Source organism: Dipodomys spectabilis, unplaced genomic scaffold (genome assembly GCF_019054845.1).
Source record: "Dipodomys spectabilis isolate Male_0828 unplaced genomic scaffold, ASM1905484v1 ptg000024l, whole genome shotgun sequence".
Taxonomy (NCBI): domain Eukaryota; kingdom Metazoa; phylum Chordata; class Mammalia; order Rodentia; family Heteromyidae; genus Dipodomys; species Dipodomys spectabilis.
The window spans coordinates 6,046,400-6,068,552 of record NW_024870701.1 but is presented as its reverse complement, the minus strand read 5'-3'; the positions used below and the strand labels follow the sequence as shown (position 1 = coordinate 6,068,552).

Sequence of the window (22,153 nt, the reverse complement as noted above, 5' to 3'; positions counted from 1 at the left end):
GACCCAAGACTGGCAGATCCAGTAACCTATTATACAAGTCCCTGCCCCTATTTCTAGAAATTCAGGCATGCCTATCAACTGGGAGTGGGACTTCCCCTTCCTCCACAATGAAGACAAGATGGTGCCCAATTCCCTATCATTCACCATGTGGCCTAGATGGCACTGGCTAGACCCAGCTTCCCCATTTCAGAAGGGATAGATGGGGATATGTCTGAAGCAGTAGAACATCTGGATAGCAAGCATGAAGCCTCGAGTTAAAATTCTTGTATCATCATACAAAAACAAAAGATAAGGCTGTTGTAGGTACATTTCTGTTCCAACTAGAGAATATAGCATTATTTAGTTTTGCTCACTCGCCTGAGAAGAATAAGGTATATTGACTTGCTAATTTCGTCTGGTTCTTATTTCTCCAAAGAATCAGCTGAAATAAAAGAAAAACAATTTCCAAGTCAAGTTATCATTCTTTAGTAGAATAGCAAGGTTTTCCTGTCTATAAAGGTGTCTACTACACCTAGTACTAACTCTTCTGTGCTGTGGTTTAACCATGCAGCCTGTTAACTTGCTCCATCTGGCCAATGGCCTCATTCTTTGTCTCCAGTTCTTGTAGATCCTAGCAACATTGTGCCCTCCCCTTTTTCCTGCGGATGCTGGGTGGTAACCATTCTGTATGCCATTCAGTTAATTTCATAATCTTCTTTACCTTTGGGAGCAATCTCCTTTTTAAATCCTCAGCCTTGCCGGGCGCTGGTGGCTCACGCCTGTAATCCTAGCTACTCAGGAGGCTGAGATCTGAGGATCGCGGTTCAAAGCCAGCCCGGGCAGGAAAGACCTTGAGACTCCTATCTCCAATAAACCACCAGAAAACCAGAAGTGGCGCTGTAGCTCAAGTGGTAGAGCGCTCGCCTTGAGCTGAAGAGCTGAGGGACAGCGCCCAGGCCCAGAGTTCAAGACTCACGACCGACAAAATAAATAAATAAATAAATAAATCCTCAGCCTTTGAATACAAGTGAACCAGCTCTTGCTTGCCAGATTCTTTACTGATACCCCATCTTCTCTAAAATTTTAGCCTCCCTCAGTTCATGCTGTCCTACTACCTTCATTTTTCTTTTGTTACTTATTAGGTTTCCTTGTTAGGAACATATGTGTGTGCAGTTAATCGTGTCTCTCCCACTAGAATATAAGTGTTATCAGGGCAGGATTTTTGTCTCATTATTTCAACATCTAATTATAGAACAGGACACATGACATAAATGACCTACTTACCTAGCTTAATAAACTTGTAACTTACTAACTTAGGTGAAAGTAGTCCTATCAAGTCAGTAAAAAAAAAAAAAAAAAAAAAAAAATATATATATATATATATATATATATAAAATAAAATTAGACATATTAGAAACAAAACAAGATACCTAAAACCATGGGAAGAAATCAGAATTCTGGAACATTTTTCATGTTTTATATTCTTGTAAATAGGGATCCTCTAGTTAATGCATAGATTTTTTTGTTTTTTTGGGGGGGTCCGGTCGTGGGACCTGAACTCTAGCCCTGGGTGCTGTCCCTCAGCTCTTCAGCTCAAGGCTAGTGCTCTACCACTTGAGCCACAGCACCACTTTAGGCTTTTTTTCTTTTTGCTTATGTGGTGCTGAGGAATCGAACCCAGGGCCTCATACATGCAAGGCAAGCGCTCTACCACTGAGCCACCTTCCCAGCCCAATGGCCTAGATTTTTATCTTCTCTTTTCTGGATTTACTTTTCTCTAATTGGGCAGATCTTTAATTCCTTTATTGAGGGAGTATTAGCTGTAACTTTTTATCTAAACATTTTGCTTCATTGGGTTATAGTTGTATTATTGTTTTTTAAAACCAATCCACATTCTTTTGACATCTGATATTCTGCATATGTTGTTTTTGTAGGCAAACTGGTTTTTTGATCCCTCATGTTGACACAAAGATGCTCCATGTTCTTGGTTACAAGTGCATTGACTGCGTTGAAATGCAGGACAGTGGCCATATCCCACAGTGATTATCTAAAGAAGTCTTCACAGGAAGGATGGCAAATGAACCTAGATAGGCCTTAAGATAGATATTTTCAGTTGTTAAATGATGGAAACTTTTGAATATAATTATTTCCAGTATCTAGGGAAGAAGGAACAATTTGAACAAAGATTTAAAAGAAAGTAGTTGGCTATTTCTAGGTAAACAAATATCCAGGAAAAGCAGGCTGAAACAGATTCCATGTAATTTTAGACTGAGAATTATGGACTTTTTCTATGTTAGGAAGACAACAAAGGTTGTCAATGTTAGGGTTTGGTTTGTTGTATGAAAGATTTAAGAACAGTGGAAAAGCTCAGTGTCATGATGGCTCACACCTGTAGGAAAAGTTCACAAAACATATCTTCAAAAAGCCAGAAGGGGAGCTGCAGCTCAAGTGGTAGAGCACTAGCTGGGAGAAAAAAAGCTTAGGGACAGCAACTAGGCCCTGAGTTGAAGCCTCCCATTACTGGCATGTGTGTGTAGATACACACACACACACACACACACACATGCACGCACGCACGCACAAGCACACATACAGAAGTGCTTTTCTACTGCTCTTAAACTTTCCCAATTAAAAATTGTACTGAGTAATCATGAAAAATGACAGACTGTGAGCTTTTTATATATATCCAAAGTTAAGCTTTTCAATATGATCTAGCAGCTTTCATTACTTCAAAAATATTTTTAGTGCAAAAAAGAGTTTTTTTCCTCAAAATTAACAGATTTTTATAGTAAGCCAACTGAAGTACCATACTGGTCTCATTTATTCATACTTAGTCTCTAAGTATTAACTGCTTACCCATGTTTTGGTCACTCTTTTGTGGACCTTTAGCATTTTTTTCTTTTTATATAATGGTATGCAAATATCATGATTTGAAAGCATTGCATTGTGAACTGAATTTCCTTGTTGTATTGTATCACAGTGTCATTTGCCAAGGTCCATCAGTTCCTAAGCAATGCCACTGTGTAAGTGTTAACATTTATTTCAAAGGTCTTGTTTTAATATTATATTGTCATAGAAATTAAACCTTCTAAAATTAAACATATACATTTTCATAGAAATTAAACATATACATGCATGTATATTGAAAGCATATAGAATCAGTTTTGCTTAAGCACATTTAAGTATTCCTAACCATGTATTTGGACAAATACTGTTTAAGTATAACTTACCTAAAACAGACAATATTGTGGAAATATAATAACAAAATAATAGATCTTTTATCTAGTGGAAAATTACTAGATTACTCAGAAAAATTATGGAAGAATGAGGCTGTGTCTATTCTTTCTTGTAAACTTTCTCACAGTTCTCAGTCCACAGCTCTATGTAACATCTGTTAAGGTACTATTTAAGTCACATGGCATCTACCATATGGTACTGTCTTTTCCTAGTTAGCAACCAAGTAGAGAATAAATCTTCATAATGTGTATCAAAAACTCAGAAGGTAAAGTATGTAAAGTCAAATTTACTTTATAATATACTAGTTTTCCACTATTTGCGTTTATTAGGAATCACTGACACTGGCACTGTCTACATACCCTGATAAAGAGGAAAGAATATTCCTTCAATCACAGACTTTTTTCCTTGCTTTTAATGTTTTTTGTGGGCTTTTTTTTTTTAATCCCCATCCTGGGGTTTGAACTCAGGACCTAGTCACAGTCCCTGAACCTCTTCATGCTCAAGGTTAGCTCTCTACCACTTGAGCCATAGCATCACTTCTGGCTTTTTCTGAGTAGTTTATTGGAGATATGAGTCTCACAGACTTTCTTGTCCAGGCTGGCTTTGAACTGTGATCCTCAGAGCTTAGTCTCCTGAGTAACTAGGATTACAGACATGACCTGCTCATGTTTTGATAAATAATTTTTCCGAAGAGGACTTTTGTTTGCTTAAACCATATCAATATAGAAAGTTTTTTAAAAGACTAGAGGTTAATATTTATTATCTCTTCAAAAGAATGAAGAGAAATCATGTCCTATGTGTTTTTGGTAGATTTGCTTTGAGATCTTGTATATTGACTGACAGTCAGATACTTTATTCTCCCTTTAATCATCATTCCCTTTCTCACCTGAAAATCTTTGCAGCTTGATGGAATCCGTGTAGTGTGGCCCAATTTTTACAAATTATTGGTATTTGGTATTGGTACTTGATTGCTTGTCTTTATTGATCTTTCTAATGTTGTAAGAATGTTGTTTTAAGTAAATAAAGATTATTTGAAATACAAAGATTGCTAGGTTTGTCTTTCTCCTTTATATTTTGGAGGAGTGCTTTTTTGTTGTTGTTTTAGATTTTTGGTTTTTTTTTTGGGGGGGGGGAGCGGTTGTGGAGCTTGAACTCTGGGCCTGGGTGCCGTCCCTCAGCTCTTAAGCTCAAGGCAAGTGCTCTACCACTGAAGCCACAGCGTCACTTCTGGTTTTCTAGTGGTTTATTGGAGATGAGTGTCATGGACTTTCCTGCCTGGTCTGGCTTTGAACTATGATCCTCAGATCTCAGCCTCCTGAGTAGCTCGGATTACCGGTGTGGTCCACCTACGCCCAGTGTAGGAGTGCTTTCTTGAATGTCAAGATTTTTGATGGAGGGACAAATTAAATGATCTTAAGGTGGAATTAGCAAAAAAGTTAAACTATTAAGTCAAATATACTTCTCTTTTATGAATCTCACATTTTTCTCATTTTTGTGTTTTGTTCTGTTTTGGTAGTACAAGGATTTGAACTCAAGGCCTTTGTGCTTGTTAGATACTCTTATCATGAGCCATCAGTCGCAGCCCTTTTTCCTTTATTTATTTTTCAAGTTGAATTAATACCACTTTTGCCTGGGTTGGCCTTAAGCAGCAATCCTACTTTTACCTCCAAAATAGCTGGAATTGCAGGCCTACACAAACAATCATGGCCTTGTCCTTATTTTTTTTTCCTATTTTTTATTGTAAAGGTAATGTATAGAGGGGTTATAGTTACAAAAGTAAGGTAATGAGTACTTTTCTTTTGAACATTTTCTCCCACTCCCACCCCACTTCTCCCCCCCACCCCTAAGTTGTACAGTTCATTTCCAACATCACTGTTGAATTGGTTTTCCCTTTGTCCCACCATTTCTATGATTCCCCTTCCCTTCTCCAAATCAGATAAACTTATATACAAGACAAAGGGTACAGAAATAAAAAACAGTGCCAACAGGGAATAAACTAAAGGAAAAAAAAGAAATAACTGTAAATAATACAATACAAAATCTTGGAGTTTATTTTGATAAGCACTCTGGGCCTGAGTGCTGTCCCTGAGCTTTTTAGCTCAAGGCAAGTGCTCTACCACTTGAGTCACAGTGCCACTTCTGGTTTTCTGGTGGTTACTGGAGATAAGAGTCTCATGGACTTTCCTGCTCGAGATCTGATCTTCAGATCTCAGCCTCCTTAGTAGCTAGGCTTACAGGCGTGAGCCACTGGCACCTGCCAGCGCCTGACAGTATCATTTTAGATGGTCAGATACACATAGGTATTGAGCTATTGGGATCCTTTCCTAAGAATATACTCCTTTGTTCTCACTGTGGAATGCTTATGGTGCTGTTTAAATATCGTGTCCAAGTGTAATTTTTTTTTATTACTATCATTGGATTAACTTATAGATTTATAGTCATATTCAAGTTATTACAAATGAGGGAAACCATGCAGCCTATGTTTCTTTGTCTGGCTTATTTATAATTTTTTCCAAGTCTTTCCATTTCCTTATGAATGGGGCAATGTCATTCTTTCTGGTGGAAGCACAGAATTCCACTGTGTAGATATACCACATTTTCTTGATCCATTCATCCACCAAGGGGCATTTGTGTTGATTCCATATCTTAGCTATGGTAAATAATACTGCAGCAAACATAGTTGTGCTGGTTTTGCATTTCTATGGGCTGGTCATTTGGATAAATGCCCAGGAGTGGGATTGCTGGATCGTAGGGAAGGTCTATATTTAGTTTTTTGAGGAACGTCCATACTGCTTCCAAATAGGGAAAGAAGTAAAACTCTCCCTCTTAGCAGATGACATGGTCCTGTATTTAAAGAACCTCATACATTCCTCTACCAAGATTCTTGAGTTGTTCTGAAACTTTGGCAAAGTAGCAGGGTATAAAATTAACCCACAAAAATCAATAGCTTTTCTGTATGCTAACAATGAGAAAAGTCAGGCTGAAATCAGGAAATTAACTCCTTTTGTAATAGCCTCAAAAAAATGACTAGGAATTAATTTTTTTTTTTTTTTTTGTCAGTCGTGGGGCTTGAACTCTGGGCCTGGGCGCTGTCCCTCAGCTCTTCAGCTCAAGGCAAGCGCTCTACCACTTGAGCTACAGCGCCACTACTAGGAATTAATTTAACAAAAGATGTGAAGGGCCTGTATGATGAAAACTTTAAAAACTTGAAATAGGAAATCAAAGCAGATTTAAGGAAGTGGAAAACCTCCCATGCTCCTGGATTGGGACGATTAGCATGGTGAGAATGGCAGTACTGCCAAAGCTATCTACAAATTCAATTCAATACCCACCAATATACCAACAGCATTCTTCAGTGATATAGAAGAAGCAATCCAAGCATTCATATGAAATAATAGAAGACACCAAATAGCAAAATCAATTCTTATCAGGAAGAACAGTGATGGAAGTATAACAATACAGTACCAAACTTCAAACTATTACAAAGACAGCTTGGTACTGGCACAAGAACAGGCTTGAAGACCAGTGGACTAGAATTGAAGACCCAGAAATAAACCCACAGACTTATAGCCACCTAATATTCAATAAGGGAGCCAAAAACACGGGATGGAAGAAAGACAGCCTCTTCAGTGGTGCTGGAAGAATTGGCTATACTCGTGTAGAAAACTGAAGTTAGATCTTTATATATCACCCTGCACAAAAATCAATTTCAAATGGATCAAAGACTTCCATGTAAGACCGTATACCCTGAAAATACTGCGGGAAGGAATAGGGGAAACACTAGAGCTCCTTGGCATAGGTCGAAACTTCCTAAATAAAGATCTAGAAATGCAACAGATCAAAGAATGGGTTGATAAATGGGATTGTGTTAAACTGAAGAGTTTCTGCATGGCAAAGAATACAACTAGCAGGATAAATAGAAAGTCCACAGATTGGGAGATCTTTACTACCTATACGTCAGACAAGGGCCTCATATCTAAAATATACTTGGAGCTCAAAAAACTAACCTCCTTCCTGCAAAAACAAAAACAAAACTAAATCCTTAACAATCCTATCAATAAGTGGGCTAAAGACTTAAAGAGAGACTTCTCTGAAGAAGAAATAAGACTGGCCCAAAGACAAATGAAAAATGTCTGGCCATAAAGGCAAATCAAAACAACATTGAGATATTCCACCTCACCCCAGTTAGAATGGCCATTATCAAGAAAACTTAACAATAACAATGCTGGCAGGGATGTGGCCAAAAGGGAATGATACTACACTGTTGGTGGGAATGTAAACTGTTTTCTGTTTTTAATGGGTAAATAGCTTAAAACTTTGATTTGAGGGAACAGTTATGGATACTGCCTTTTCTTTGTTCTTTGGGCTTCCACAAGGATACAGTTTTGATAGTGAAAAGAACTACATATGTCAAAGTAAAAACTAGAGAAAGTTGAATTAATTCCTCTTTCAGATATGTTAGTCCCACATCAACTTTGGATTTTTTTTCTCCTTTTAGCAGTTTGCTTTTGAATAAGTTTACTTATGTAGTATAGAACATCAAGAAAGGAAATGTTAATGTCTTTTAAGTAGTACTGTCAATCTTAACTGCTTTTTTTCAAACATAATGATTGTTACAAACTGCTTTTAGTCTTAGCTCTGTAGGATGTAATGTGTTGTAAGAACAAGCTTCATCCTTTGTACCTCCTCTTGTGCCCTGATTATGCTTCTGAAAAAGCATGCTATTTATATCCTTTGCTTGAGACAGCATGAAGTTGATATAAAAAATATTTTTTTGGCTGAGTTCCAGTGGCTCACGTCTGTAATCCTAGCTACTGAGAATCAGTGTTTAAAAAGCCAGGCAGATAGTCCATGAGACCTTTTTTTTTTTTGTCAGTCGTGAGTCTTGAACTCTGGGCCTGGGGGCTGTCCCTGAGCTCTTCAGCTCAAGGCAAGTGTTCTACCACTTGAGCCACAGTGCCACTTTCAGTTTTCTGGTGGTTAATTGGAGATAAGAGTCTCACAGATATTCCTGCCCCGCTGACTTTGAACCCTGATCAAATCTCAGCCTCCTAGGATTACAGGTGTGAGCCTTGGACGCCAGGCTTGAGATTCTTATCTCCAACAAACCAACAGAAAACTGGAAGTGGCACTGTGGCTCAAGTGGTAGAGCACTGCCTTGAGCTGAAGAGTTGAGGGATAGTGCCCAGGGCCAGAGTTCAAGTCCCACAACCGCCCAAAAATATTATATTAGGCCTGGGATTAAAGCTCAAGTGTTACAGAACCTTTTTTGAGACTGTAAGACTCTGAAGTTCAAATCTCCCTACCACATAAATACATACATACATAAACATAGATATATAAATATAAATGATTAAAATGTTCTTACGGTCTTTAAAATTTATTAAAATCCCACTCATTTATGTTCTGTTCTTATTTATAGAAATGCTTCCATCATTTCTTCAGAAAGTTGAAGTTGTTTCTGAAGCTTCTAGAGAGACTTGTGTAGCTTTGAGTGATTGCCTTAATATCTTCACTAAGCAAGAAGGGGTAGGTCGTTTCCAATTCAATTTTTAATTGTTTGGATGTTACATGCTTGTTCATCTAATTCATTCTCCTTTAGTTGTTAACAGTAGAAAAATATAAGTAAAAGAAATCTTTATTTCTTGACAGAACTCAGAAGAAATTTATGTTTATTAAGCAGGATCACTGTGAATAATAGCCTGTATTGACCTCTTTCAGCTTATTGATGCAACCGTATTTAACAAGTACATTTAACAAATTACCGGTGAATTACTCAAGGTGATTGTGACAATTCAAGAGACATGAAAACATCATACAGAGGGCTTTAATTTAATATTTACATTTAGAAATTAAAGCATTTGTATACTTAACTATGTATCTTGAACTTGTTGGAAGAAATGTTCACTTATTTCCCCTTTATTCTCCTTTTATTCAATAATGTGACATTTACTTCTCAAAATTTTTTTTTTAATTAATTTTATTTTATTTTATTTGAGAACATACTGTACAGAGGGGTTACAATTACATGGGCAGGATAATGCATACATATCTTACCAAGCATTGCAGCCTCCTCCTTTGTTTACCCTTCACCTCCCTTCCCAGCCTCCCCCCCGCCCCACCCAATCCTTACTTCTCAAAATTTGAGTAAGAGAAGTATGTGTACACATTAGGATTTTTTTTTCAGGACTAAAAGGTGTTTTTGGCTGCCTGAATTAGTGTTTCTCTTGTTCTGTCTTTTTCCCTCCTTTTTCTTTCATTTTCATGATTTTAATGTAAGCCAAATGGCAGTAGGCCTTCTCTTCCATTTCTTTTTCCATTCAATTTGTGAGTGTGTTTAATCTTCAATTTTTTTATTAAGATATCAAATTTTTTTCCTTACAATTGATTTTTTTTTTCTGTTGGACACGGGGCTTGAACTCAGGGCATGGGTGCTGTCCCTGAGTAGTTTGCTTAAGGCTAGTGCTTTACCTCTGAAGCCACAGCTCCACTTCTACCTTTTTGGTGCTTAAATGGAGATAAGATATCCCTGCCAGGGATAGTCTTGAACTGTGATTCTTAGATCCCAGCTTCCTGAATAGCATTAGAGGTATGAGCAATTAGTGTTTGGAGATTTTATATATAAAGACCTACAGATCTAAAACTTAATTTTTTCAAGATTAAAATGGAAGTCTTATAAATTCATACAGAATTTTTGAAATGCTGCATTTGATTTGTGTGCCACAAATTCTATATACACATTTATTTGAAGGACAAGAAAATATGGAAATATTAATCTGTACTCATTTAAAACAAACTTTGAGAACATTTTCAGCAGAATGCTATTATTGTTAAGCATTTTAAGTGCTTGATTCTTCTAAGGCTGTTTATTGTTTTGTTTTGTTTTTTTTGGTCTGGTCGTGGGCCTGAATTCTGGGCCTGGGTGCTGTCCCTCAGCTCTTCAGATCAAGGCTAGCGCTCTACCACTTGAACCACAGCACCACTTCCGGCATTTTTTTCTTTTTGCCTATGTGGTGCTAGGGAATCGAACCCAGGGCCTCACGCATGCAAGGCAAGCGCTCTACCACTGAGCCACCTTCCCAGCCCCTAAGGCTGTTTAAAATCCTCCAGTATTTCTAGTTTTGGTGGCTCGTGGATTTCCTGTACTAGTGTGTTTAAGTGATGGATGATTCAGTGTTATAAATACACCTGAATAATATGACAGCATTTTAGGATATTTTTGTAATTAATACATTACAAAATCACTGGATTCACATAATAATTATCACATTGTAAAAACAGATTTCTTATTTCTTCTTGGTACTGTTAGATGTATCGATACCTTTCTTTGTTCTAGGGATATATGGTTTTAAGATTATGGTGAAAATGTTATACTTGTATGTATAATTTCAAGAGATGTATAATTGTTTTAAACCTGCTTACAAACCATCTAAAATTTCTCTCTTAGCTTAAAGGTAAGACTACTAACCTCATTTAGCTTCTTGATCATGAGGATTAAATTCAATAATGTAGCCAAAATGCTCTACATTATAGTACCTATGAATAAAAGTTAACAGTTATTACTGTAGGATCTTATGTAATTAAGGCATATAATCCCTCTCTTCCGCTGGTGTCTTTTGGAACTTTTGGAACTTTTGTATCTTTATCATTGTTTATCTTGTTTGATGAGATTGTGTGTGGGTCTAATCCTTATTCTTTCAGTAACAATGGAATACTTGGCATTATTTGTCTTCATTTTTCAAATAAAACAGACTATAGGGAATTTTGTTAGGAGCCATGGTCTCAGTCTACTAGGGGACAAGTTTCTATAAAATGAAAGTAAAAAGCTTCAGAGTTGAATGTAGGGATACATTTTATACAGATGAATAATGTGTATAGAAGTATGTAGCATACTATATGGAGTGCAGTGTTTATTTAGTAACTGGCATTTCATGTTTCCAACTTTAAGAAATTGTTTTTGATATTGCCATTCTAACTGAGGTGAGGTAAAATCTCAGAGTTGTTTTGATTTGTGCTTCCTTTATGGCCAGAGGTATTGAGCATTTCTTCATATGTGATTGGCCATTATTACTACTTCTTCTGAGAAGACTCTTTAGCTTATTAGCCAGTTTATTAATTTTTAAAAAAATTTTTAGTGTTGCTAACATGTTGTGCAGAGGGGTTACCATTTCATAAGTCATGTAATGAGTACATTTCTTTTTTTTTTTTTTTTTGGATGATGTCATCCCTTCTTTTGCTTTTCCCCTTTGGATTGTTGGCTTTTTGAGGGTTTAAATTTTTTTCTCTGTATATCATGGATATTAAACCATTGTCTGATTAGTATAGCTGGCCAAAATCTTCCATTCCATAGGCTTTTTGGTTTATTGGCTCTCTCCTTTGCCATGTAGAAACTTTTTAGTTTGATGCAGTCCCATTTATCAAGTTTTTCTTCAATTTTCTGGATCTTTACTCAGAAAGTTGCAGCCTGTGCCCGGCAGCCCTAATGTTTCCCCTGCTCTTTCCTGCAATAGTTTAATGGCTTAAGATCTTACACTGACATCTTTAATAATCCATTTTGAATTGATGATTGTGCAAGGTGATATGTAAGGATTTGGTTTGTTTTCTACATGTAGAAATGTCTAGTTTTGCTTTCTTCCATCCTATGTTTTTGGCTCCCTTATTAAATATTAAATGGCTATATGTCTGTATGTTTATTTTGGGTCTTCTGTCCCACTGGTCTTCAGGCCTAATAACAAATGCTGGTTGAGGATGCAGCCAAAAGGGAACCCTCATATATGTTGATGGGAATGTAAACTTGTTCAACCATCATAGAAAGCAGTGGAGAGGTTCCCCAAAAAATTAAACAGTGGCTCGCTGTTGCTGTTGACACAGCGAGACCTGGTAGGCAGAAAGTAGACCATACCATGAGGGTATGGACAAAGTTTATTAAAACATCATATGGTTATATGCAGCATAGGGGCATAGCAAATGAATCTTCAGTCATGGGGCAGTCACATGAGACAGAAAGTTAACCTTAAACAGTTTTCCAGGGATCCAGACAATGAGAGTTAACAACCTTTAGTCAGTGAGCAGGAAGATTTAATTGTTGTCATCAAAGATGAAGCAGTTCCATGTGATTATAAAGAGCAAGCAAGGTGCAAGAGGGGATAACGAGGCATCATTCTACAGAATTAATTACTTGGGCACTTTCCCCATGTATTCCAACAAGGTCACGGCCAGGCATCCAGACCTTCGCCCAGATAGAGAAAGCACCTTCCTCATTCTATCCTGGAGGCTGCAGCTGGGTACCCTGACCTTTGACAATGTTATGGGGGAGCGTTCTCCTCGTTCACCAGCAAATAGAAAGCTCACAGCACACAAATCCTTAGAAAGGGTCACATGAGTCTGTGTGTCTGACAGCTCAAGTCTGGAATCCTAGCTATTCAGAAGGCTGAGAGCTGAGGATCAGGGTTCAAAGCCAGTCCTGGCAGGAAAGTCTGTGATACTCTTATCTCCAATTAACCACCAGAAAACTGGAAGTGGTGCTATGGTTCAAATTGTAGAGCACTAGCCTCGAGCAGAAAAGCTCAGGGATCGTGCCCAGGTCCTGAATTCAAACCGATGACTGACAACCCCCCCAAAAATATATAATATACATTTATATAATATATATGTAATATAATATATATGTATATATATTTACTCTGTGATCCAGCAATTCCACTCCTAGGCATTTACCCAAAAGATTGCAAACCACGATACAGTAAAGCCACAAGAACAAACATGTTTATTGCAGAACTATTCACTGTAGTCAAGATATGGAATCAGCCCAGATTCTCCTCAATGAATGAGTGGATCAAGAAAATATAAGATATATATGTGTGTGTGTGTGTATATATATATGAATTTTACCCATTCATTAGAAAGAATTATATTGTAATATTTGTTAAAATTAAAAAATGGAAGGACCTGGAAATAATTAACTGAAATAAGTCAGGCCCAGAGAGACAAAGGATCCATGTTTTCCCTTATACATTGAAGCTAGATTTAGGTATGAACTTACAAGTAAATACATTGGGTGGTATGCAAGTGTACACAAATATATTAACTGAGATATGGTAGATTCAAGGGAGACCTCAAATAGTGTAATTCCTTAGAAAGCCAAAGTGAGTTCAGCAAAATAAAACACCAGGAAGCAGGCACTAGAAAGGGGTGTAGTAGGGGTGAAGGGGAAAAGAATTTACAGATGAAGAAGAGAGAAGGAGAATGCAATAAAGAATCTAATGTATATCCTACAAAATAAAGAATGAGGGAAAGGATTAGGTAGGTGAGAGATGGGTGAGAATGTTGAAAGGGGTAACATTAATCCAGATATGATATTCATGAAATGCTTTATTAAAAAGCAACTTCTTTGTACAACTTTTAAAGATAATTACAAAAATTAGAAATTCAAAAAAATCTTTTTCACTCAAGGTGGATACTCTATCACTTGAGCCACAGCTTTACTTCCAAGTATAAGAATCTTTTTTTTTTTTTTTTGGTCGTGGGGCTTGAATTCTGGGGCCTGGGCTCTATCCCTCTGTTCTTCAGCTCAAAGCAGGCACTCTACTACTTGAGCCATAGCTCCACTTCCAGTTTTCTTGTGGTTTATTTGGAGATAAGAGTCTCATGGACTTCCTTTCCTGGGCTGGCTTTGAACTGCAAGCCTTAGATAGAAGCTTCCTAAGTAGCTAGGATTGTAGGCGTGAGCCAACAGTGCCTGGCTCAACTTTAAGAATCTTTAATATAGTTTTTTACTAATTTTATAAGATACAATCTCTCAGTAGATTCCATGAATTTCTAAGAAATCATATAGGAGAAAATATTTTCAAATATTTGAAAGATAAGTGGCATCCTGGAAGTGGCCTTCCTCCCTGCCTAACTCCTTCCCTCCCATCTTGTGATATAGCTCCACCTGGCCTGGAATTCACAATGATCCTACCTCAGTGTCATGAGTGCTGTGATTATAGGCATGAACCACCACACCTAGATTGAAGTTTGTCTTTCAGATGACCAAGTATTACAACATGGAATTAATAGTTTAATTGAGGTCAGGATGGCCTAATTACCTGTAATGCCTTATTTATCTGGTATTATCAGTTACATTTCTACTGTCTAGAACATTTATTAAGAGTAGTCATAACCTTTGGAATCACACAACTCTTGACTCCTGGTTTTAAATCTAAATCGTTTAAAAATTTTAATCACTAAGCTTTTTTGATACTCTCTCCTTTTTAAAGTGGGGTAAAATGATTAAAAGTTATTTTGAAGAGTAAATGAGATCATAGTAGCCAAACACCTTTGTTGTACCTGTTATAAGAGATGGGTTAGAAAGGTGTAAGTGACCTTACTTCCTATGGCAGTAAGCCTGTTTTTATTCTAATTATTTTTCTTGGCTTTTTTTTTGTGTTGGTACAGAGGTTTGTACTCAGGACTTTATATTTGCTAGGCAAGCATTCTACCACTTGACCCATATCCCTTGCCCTTTTTATTCTAGTTATTTTTCAGATAGGTTCTTGTGCTTTTTGTCTAGAACAGTAGGACTTTGGGTCCTCCTATTTATGTTTCCCATGTAACTAAGATTGTAAGCATGTGCCATAGCACTATACTTGCGTGCTTGTTGAGATAGGATCTAGCTAACTTTTTGCCTGGCCTGGCCTTGGGCCTCATTCCTTCTTCCATTTTGTGGCTTCTAAGGAGGTGGGATTGTAGGCTTGACCCATAACACTCCTCTGTTGGCATTTATTTAGAATGTTAAACATTCACTTTTTTTCCCCTTTTTATAATGCTGGGGATGGAATTTAGGGCCTTATGCTTATCATTGAGCTAAACCGCATCCTACACATTTCCTTCTTAACATAAAACTTTAAAATTTACAATTGTTAGACATCCTGGATTATCTTTTTTAAAATTGATAGTTTTCAATTCATTACTTTTAAGAACTTTTTCTGTTTTTATATTCTTATACATTAAAATTATAATTGTTAGATATATAACATAATGAGCACATTTCTTGTCAAACATTGTTAACCCTTCCCTCCTTATTTTCTCCCACTTTTCTCCACCCCCCCTCATTCCTCCAAGTTGTAAAGTTCATTTCCAGCATAGTATCTTGTGAATATGGCTGTTGCATTTGGTTCACCCTTTGTCTCACCATTTATTTTCCTTTCATTCCCCAAATCATATAAATGTATATGCATACGAATGTGTATATATAAGACACAGGGTACCAAAATAAAAAAAAATGACAACAGGATAAATCAAAGGAAAAAAATGAAAGAAAAAAGAAATAACTTCACATAGTACATTAAAAGCAAAAAAAAAAAAAAAAAAACCCTCATGTTTCCATATCTTGGAGTTCATTTCGATTAGTATTATTTATCTTTTTGTTGCTGTTGTTCATAATTACTGTGTCTGTTTATCGGATAAACCAGAGAATAATGTGAATGGATCTGTATGTTTTTCAACTAAGTTGGCTAGATATATTACTTTTGAATTGTTGATTGTATCTATCTGTCTTTAAGCATTACTTCTTGATTTTTATATTAACTGTGCCTGCCCTTACAAGTGGAATTACTGATCTCTTCTGATTTATTATTTTTAATATCCTGCTTACTAACAAGAAAACCAGAAGTGAAAGTTGGTATAATTATCCACAAGAAGAATATACTGGCTCTGTATGGAAAACTTAGGGATTTCAGTAGGTGTGGGTATTTGTGCCTCAGTCTTGTGCCTGCCTTTTCTGTGATTTTTGGGTGCTTTCTGCTTGGGGAGATGCTCTGATAGAACCTACACAGAGTTAAATGCCCATTTCAACCTATAGGTAAATGAAAAATGAGCTTAGAGGTAGATTTTATTTGTAAACAAAGAGAAAAATGCAGTTTATAAAATAAGCTAAAAGTGTGTAGACTATTTTTAGGGCAGAAAACTTGGAAATATAGTAGCACAGTATATTAATGCTATGTGTTTTGTTTTTTTTGTTTTTTTTTTCGGTTGGTCATGGGGCTTGAACTCAGGGCCTGGGCACTGTCCCTCAGCTCTTCAGCTCAAGGCTAGCACTATACCATTTGAGCCATAGCACCACTCCCGGCTTTTTCTGCTTAAGTGGTGCTGAGGGATCAAACCCAGGGCCACATGCTTGTGAGGCAAGCACTCTACCACTGAGCCACCTTCCCACCCTGCTTTGTGTTTTCTTTAATCTTGTCTGAGAGTTTCAGTCAAAAGGCTAAAAACTGACTTCATGAATTACTTCTGTTTCTTTTATTTTCCTCAATATAGACAAAGGACAATCTCAAATGTAGATAAAATGTCATGTGGAAGCCATCACTGCTGTGTTCTTTTTCTTTGTATCATAGAGCTCCCATGGTCTTAGTCAAACCAGTTTTTCCAACTCAGGAACTTGTCTATTTGAAGTTGGCTTAAGCTCACTTATAAAACATTTTATACTTTGATGTTAAACTCCTTGCCTGTTGAAGAGATGTGACCCAGATATATGAGTGAGTAATGATGGTGCTGTGTGTGGTAGAATGGAAAGATCCAGACTGTAAACTGGAGCCATCTGAAGTTCTATTGCTTCTTTGGACAGAAGCCTGATCACTTTTGAAGGGAAGTCATTTGTGGACTCATGACTATCCAAGTCATGGCCTTGATGTTTAGCTTCCTGTGCTGGAATATTTTAATCCCTCTCCTCTTATTTCCTGTTGTGTACAGTAGGCCTTCACCCCTCCAAAGCTTTCATCTCTGCTGTGTCCCTATTTCCTTCTCAAAAAAGTAGTAGACAGCCATTGATAGACCATCAACTCCCTGTATGCCCTCACCACAATTTGTATATGTTTTACTCCCTATCCTTCTCTTAGAAGCTTTTGTCTTCTATTTTGCTTTTTAAAAGTAGCTCCTCTTGTCTTTTTAGTTCTCTATTCCTTTCTAACCTTTATCTTTATATAAGCCTTTCTAGTTCCACTTTTTTTGTTTTTAATATAATGTGTTCTCTTTCATTTCCCAGCTAGTCCACTGAAATTATTGTTGCCAGTGTCTCCTTATTGCTAAATCACTGGTTGCTTTTCAGTTATCTTGCTTGACCTTTAAATGACTCGGCACTTGACTATTTCCTGCCTTTTGGATTTCTCTGTGGCCTCCATGGTACCTTCTTTCATCTTCTCTTTTATGGTTACTTAGTTCCTTACACAATCACCTTCTCAAGCTTGTTTTCTTCTGCCTATGCCTTAAGTATCAGCATTCCCTAAGTTTCTGTAGGAGACTTTTTCTTAGATCTTCTCATCTCCCTAGATGAACTCACCCATCTCATTAACTAGAAATTGTTTATAGACTTTTCCTTGCACAGAACCATTATAGCCAGCTGCTTTTTGCAAAATTTATTTATAATTCTATGGATTTCAAAAGCAGTGTTTCTAAAACTAAGATACCCATTTGTCTCATAGAAGTTCTGCCTGGTAAGTAATTCAAGCCAGGATCACGGCAGTTGTCTTTGGTTCCCCTTTTTTTTTAATTAATCATCCAACCTTTGATTAAGTCCTTTCAATCTGGTGTTGTCTATCCCAGCTGCCTATGACTCTTTACTTCCCTTCCCCCCATCCCAGTAGACACATCCTCTGTTGATGTTCTTCAGGATAAAGTTCCCAGGATTGCACTGACAAGACTGCCACCATTTCCTAATTCCAGACTCCACCCTTCAAAACTAGGTTAGGTGTCCCTTATGTTGTTCTAGGAGTTCCTTGTAATCATAGAATTGGTCATGTTGTATCAATACATATTCACTAAACTAGAGCTCCTTAAGGAAACAACTATATCTTATTTTTATAACATAGTACTTGGCATAAAGTAAGTTAATAAATATTTAAGTGAATGAATAAATGTACAAAGGGAAGAACACAAACTTTAGTGTTAGATGAATCTGAATATAAACTCAGATATTCAACCTGGAACAAATTAATATATATTTAGGAATGCCATTTCCAACGCTGAAAATGAGAATACAAATCAGTTGTTTCAAGTGAAGTGTCTATAACAGTGCCTTGCAAGTTTTAGGTGTCCTGTTAATTGCCTTGTAAAACAAAATCTTGTTTTCTTCGCTATGTTGTTAGTTCTGCTTCTGTAAACTGAATTCATTTTTCAATTCTCTGGGTCTAGAGAAAGATTCTGTGGCAGGGGCAATCCTTTGGTGATAAATGTGACTTTTCCAAGCACAAGAATGCTTAGTTATCAATTTAGAATGGGGGTGGGAGCAGGGAACAAAGTGCCTTTTCAAAGACACAGTGAAACCTCAAATTTCACAGACATTCCACATATCCCCAGTAAGCCTTCAATGTCTTGCATACATTTTACATTTGTAGTGCAATTCTAGCTGCCACTGACTGCAGAGTATCTCAGTAACTTGCTAGTATTCAGTTTGTTATTATCTGAGATACACAAAGATAAGAGAATAGATTTTTGAAAGGTATAAATAATTTTATATTGGAACAAACCTTGTTTTGTTTAACTTAAGTGTTATAGTTAACTAGAATTCTCATTAACTTGAATATCTCTCTGTATATTTATATATTTGTAATTTTATGCAGTATTTCCTTGGAGCCCCATGTACCCTCCAAGCCTGGCTGTTAAAGGAAATCCTCTTTTACTTGCCTAGGACAAAACACTGTTGTTTGCCTTTACTGCTCAAATCGCCTGTAAGTAGGATATAAACAATAAATTGGTGAAGACTGATTCATAGTGAACTCTTCAGTAAAGACTCAGTGTTGCAGGCAAGGTTGGAGAGATGACTCCTTTGCGTCCTGGTGTTTCCGGAGGGGTGGGTTGCCCTTTAAAAGTTACCAGGCCTGGAGTCTTTAGGAGGGGGTTGAGCACCCAGCTACGCTAGGACCTTGCGGAGCCGAGAGCATGTAGCTGTTTCCTAGCTTCCCTTGGAGAATTCCAGCTCAGTTCCCTGGACTCAGCTCTGCTCCTTCCTCTCCCCTCCTCTCCTGGCTGGGCTGGATCTCCCTGCCCGCCCGCCCGTGGGTCCATCCCTACCTGCTACTGAAGGGAGGAGGGAGTCAGAACGACTGGCTGCGGGAAGAGCCGCTGGCTCCTGCTGCGGGCCACACGGCGCCGTTCCAGGCAGCGCTGCACTCGGCTAGGGGAGCCCCGGGGACGGTGGCTGTGTGGCTGCAGTTGGAGGCCAGCGCCGCGCGGACCTCTGCGGCCGGGGCCAGGGCGCGGCAAGGAGTCCGGGGGCGGTCGGGCCGCACCTCCACGCGTTCTCCCGCGGGGAGGCAAGGGAGGCTGGCGCTGCTACCTTGCTGGAGCCAGGGGCGGGCCCCAAAGGTGACTTCTGGAGACCTTGCGGTGCCGCCCTGGGTGTAACCTCCAGGATCAGTCCAGTTGGCGGGGAGGACTAGGAGGAACAGGCCGAACTCACTGGTGCTGGAGCTTGCAGAGGAACAAGAGTGGAGTGCTTCTGCAAGGGGCTTCGCAGCCTGCCCAGGTGTGTGTGTGTGTGTGTATGTGTGTGTGTGTGTGTGTGTGTGTGTGTGTGTGTGTGTGTGTGTGTGTGTGTGTGTGTGTCTCTGTGCGTCTGTCTCTGTGCGTCTGTACATGTCCTTGTCCCTTCTTTGGCCCTTCTTTGGCTTTGTGGGACAGACTCAGGGGCGACTGAGGACACCGGGGAGTGAGGAGGGGGCAGGGCGTCCAGATGTGAATCAAGGCTGTGAATAGATCCAAGAACAGTTGGACATGTATGCTAAATCCAGTGTGGCCACGAGTTCTTGGGGAGGGGCGTGCCAGGGAGAGACCCAGCTCCTCCTTTCCACTTTGGGGTCTTCCTGCTGGGTATAGTTTTGCCTTGGGTTCCAGGAAGAGCCCCTGGGGAAATTCCTGTTGGCTGATTTTTTTTTTTTTCCAGCTAAATATTAGTATTAGGTCAAGTGGAGCTGGAGTGGGAGGAGTAAAACAGTAAAAGACATTATTGTCCTAAATAACCTTCCAAGTTACTGATTCTTTGCATGCTTCTGCTCTGGCTGACATTGAGATGAACTTAACACCGCTGAAATGACAAAAATTGCAGGGGGAAAAGCATGATTGGACTGAGGAGACCAGGAAATAATCATTTTTTTTGGGGGGGTGGCTCTCAACTTTCATGTTTTCATTTAGGATTTTTGATTACTCATAGGCTTTCTTTGTAGCCTAAGCCAGTGGGGAATCACTTTCCCTAGCATTCAGAGCATGTGGCTGGTTGTTCCATGTTTTTAATTATGCTGTGTTTTTTGTTGTTGTTGTTGTTGTTTTTCTGGATTTAAAGGAAGGGTGGTCAGATGAGAAATATGGCCTGGATAGAGATCTTCAGAGTTGTTAAAGTTATTAGAAGTTTCTTACTTTTAATTAGGTCTGAGGACAAAATTAAGGCATTTGATTTGGAAGTCTTGGCATTGCATCAGTAGGAAGCTTTTTCAAAGAAGGAAAATACTTGAAGTGAGTTGATATGCTGGCTAGAGTATAAGGATCTAAATGTAAACTTCGGTTTCCTTTTGACACAAAGGCAATCTCTCCTCCACATAATGTTTGATAGTAGCACTGAAGTTGATGACTTGGCACATTGGCTAGATTTAGATTTATTAGGTATTTAATGTGAACAGGAATACCAGAGGACTATTTCAGCCACTGTCTAGTAATGCTTTTCCTAGATTAGAGTTGGAACTTGTACTATTGTGAATGTAGTTGTTGGACTTTGGTCTCCTCTTCAGGAATTATTGAAAAAATATATATAATACATAATATATATATAAAATTATTTTTGGATTTTGGTGGTGGTAAAAGTGACTCCTGTCACTTAATTACAGTTGTGCATCTTGCAGAATACAGGGAAGTAAAAAAGCTTTTAAAGGTTTTCCATACTAACAGCAATGTATTCATGTTCATAGTAGTTTATAAATACAGTAAAAGCATACTTTCAAGTATTGGGTAAAAATAACAGAACAATTATACAATATCATAATCTAAGCTCTATGTATTTTCTTTTAAAAGGTTAATTTAACAAAGGATAATATAATGAAAAGATAATTTAATATTTATCATTCAAATATATTACCATTTATCTGGTTTAAGGATTCTAAGAAAATTTTAATTACTTTAAAAAGTTTAAAATTTATTTGCTGCTTCTTGTTAGATATATATCATTTTAGATGAGGATTTAAAAGCTGGAAATCTGCTACAGATTAAATTTTGAAACACTAGGTCATACATTATATACAAAGAAAATGAAATTTAAGCTATTTTATTTTGGTAACTTTGGAGAGTTTTTCTGCAAAATACAAGGTTTTAATTAGTAGCATGATGTGTATATGTGTGTATGTATGTGTATGAGGCTTGTCATGTGTAATATCTATTGTTAGTTTTCCTATCTGATAGTGGTTCACAGTAACCTGTATGCAGTTTTGTTTTGTTCTCAACTACATTCCTAGTATACAATTTAATGTGGAGCTTATAACTTAAGAGTTTTCAATGAGTTGTATAGTCAGGCTTAATTTTCCTTGCACTTTAATTTCAAACAGATATAACCTCTATATTGTTACAGTGGTCCATTGCAGATTTGACACTTAGTACTTGGTATTGTTTTTTTTCCCTTGACTAATTCAGAAGATATTTACAGAATGTCTACTTTGACAGACCTGTTTAGCAAACTTCTAAAAGCATGGTGTTTAAACAGATTCTTGTAGAAGGTTCAACCCAAAAGCAACAGAAGGATGCCTTCTAGCAATTCATGTCTTAAGACTGGAGATGGTGGGGAAGTCAAGTCTAAATAAATAGAAGCAGGGTCTTTTTGCTGGACTTTCTAAATTATGCTTAAAGTGTTTGAAACTTAGCTTGGGCAGTTAAAAAATCACTGAAAGATTTTAATCTGGAGAGATTTAATCAGATTTGCTCCTTG

The 22,153-nt window shown here is 37.7% G+C and overlaps 1 protein-coding gene across 4 annotated transcripts in view; it reads left to right on the top strand.

Moving 5' to 3' along the window:
* Osbpl1a (oxysterol binding protein like 1A) overlaps positions 1-22,153 on the top strand; it is a 244,204-nt gene that overhangs the window by 109,315 nt on the left and 112,736 nt on the right. For 3 of the 4 annotated variants that reach the window (XM_042675295.1, XM_042675297.1, XM_042675296.1), the window contains exon 15: positions 8,639-8,745. In XM_042675295.1, the coding sequence (XP_042531229.1) occupies positions 8,639-8,745 (107 nt within the window). Of the gene's footprint in view, positions 1-8,638; positions 8,746-19,612; positions 19,715-22,153 lie in introns of those variants that run through there. The other variant, XM_042675299.1, reaches the window with a different exon arrangement.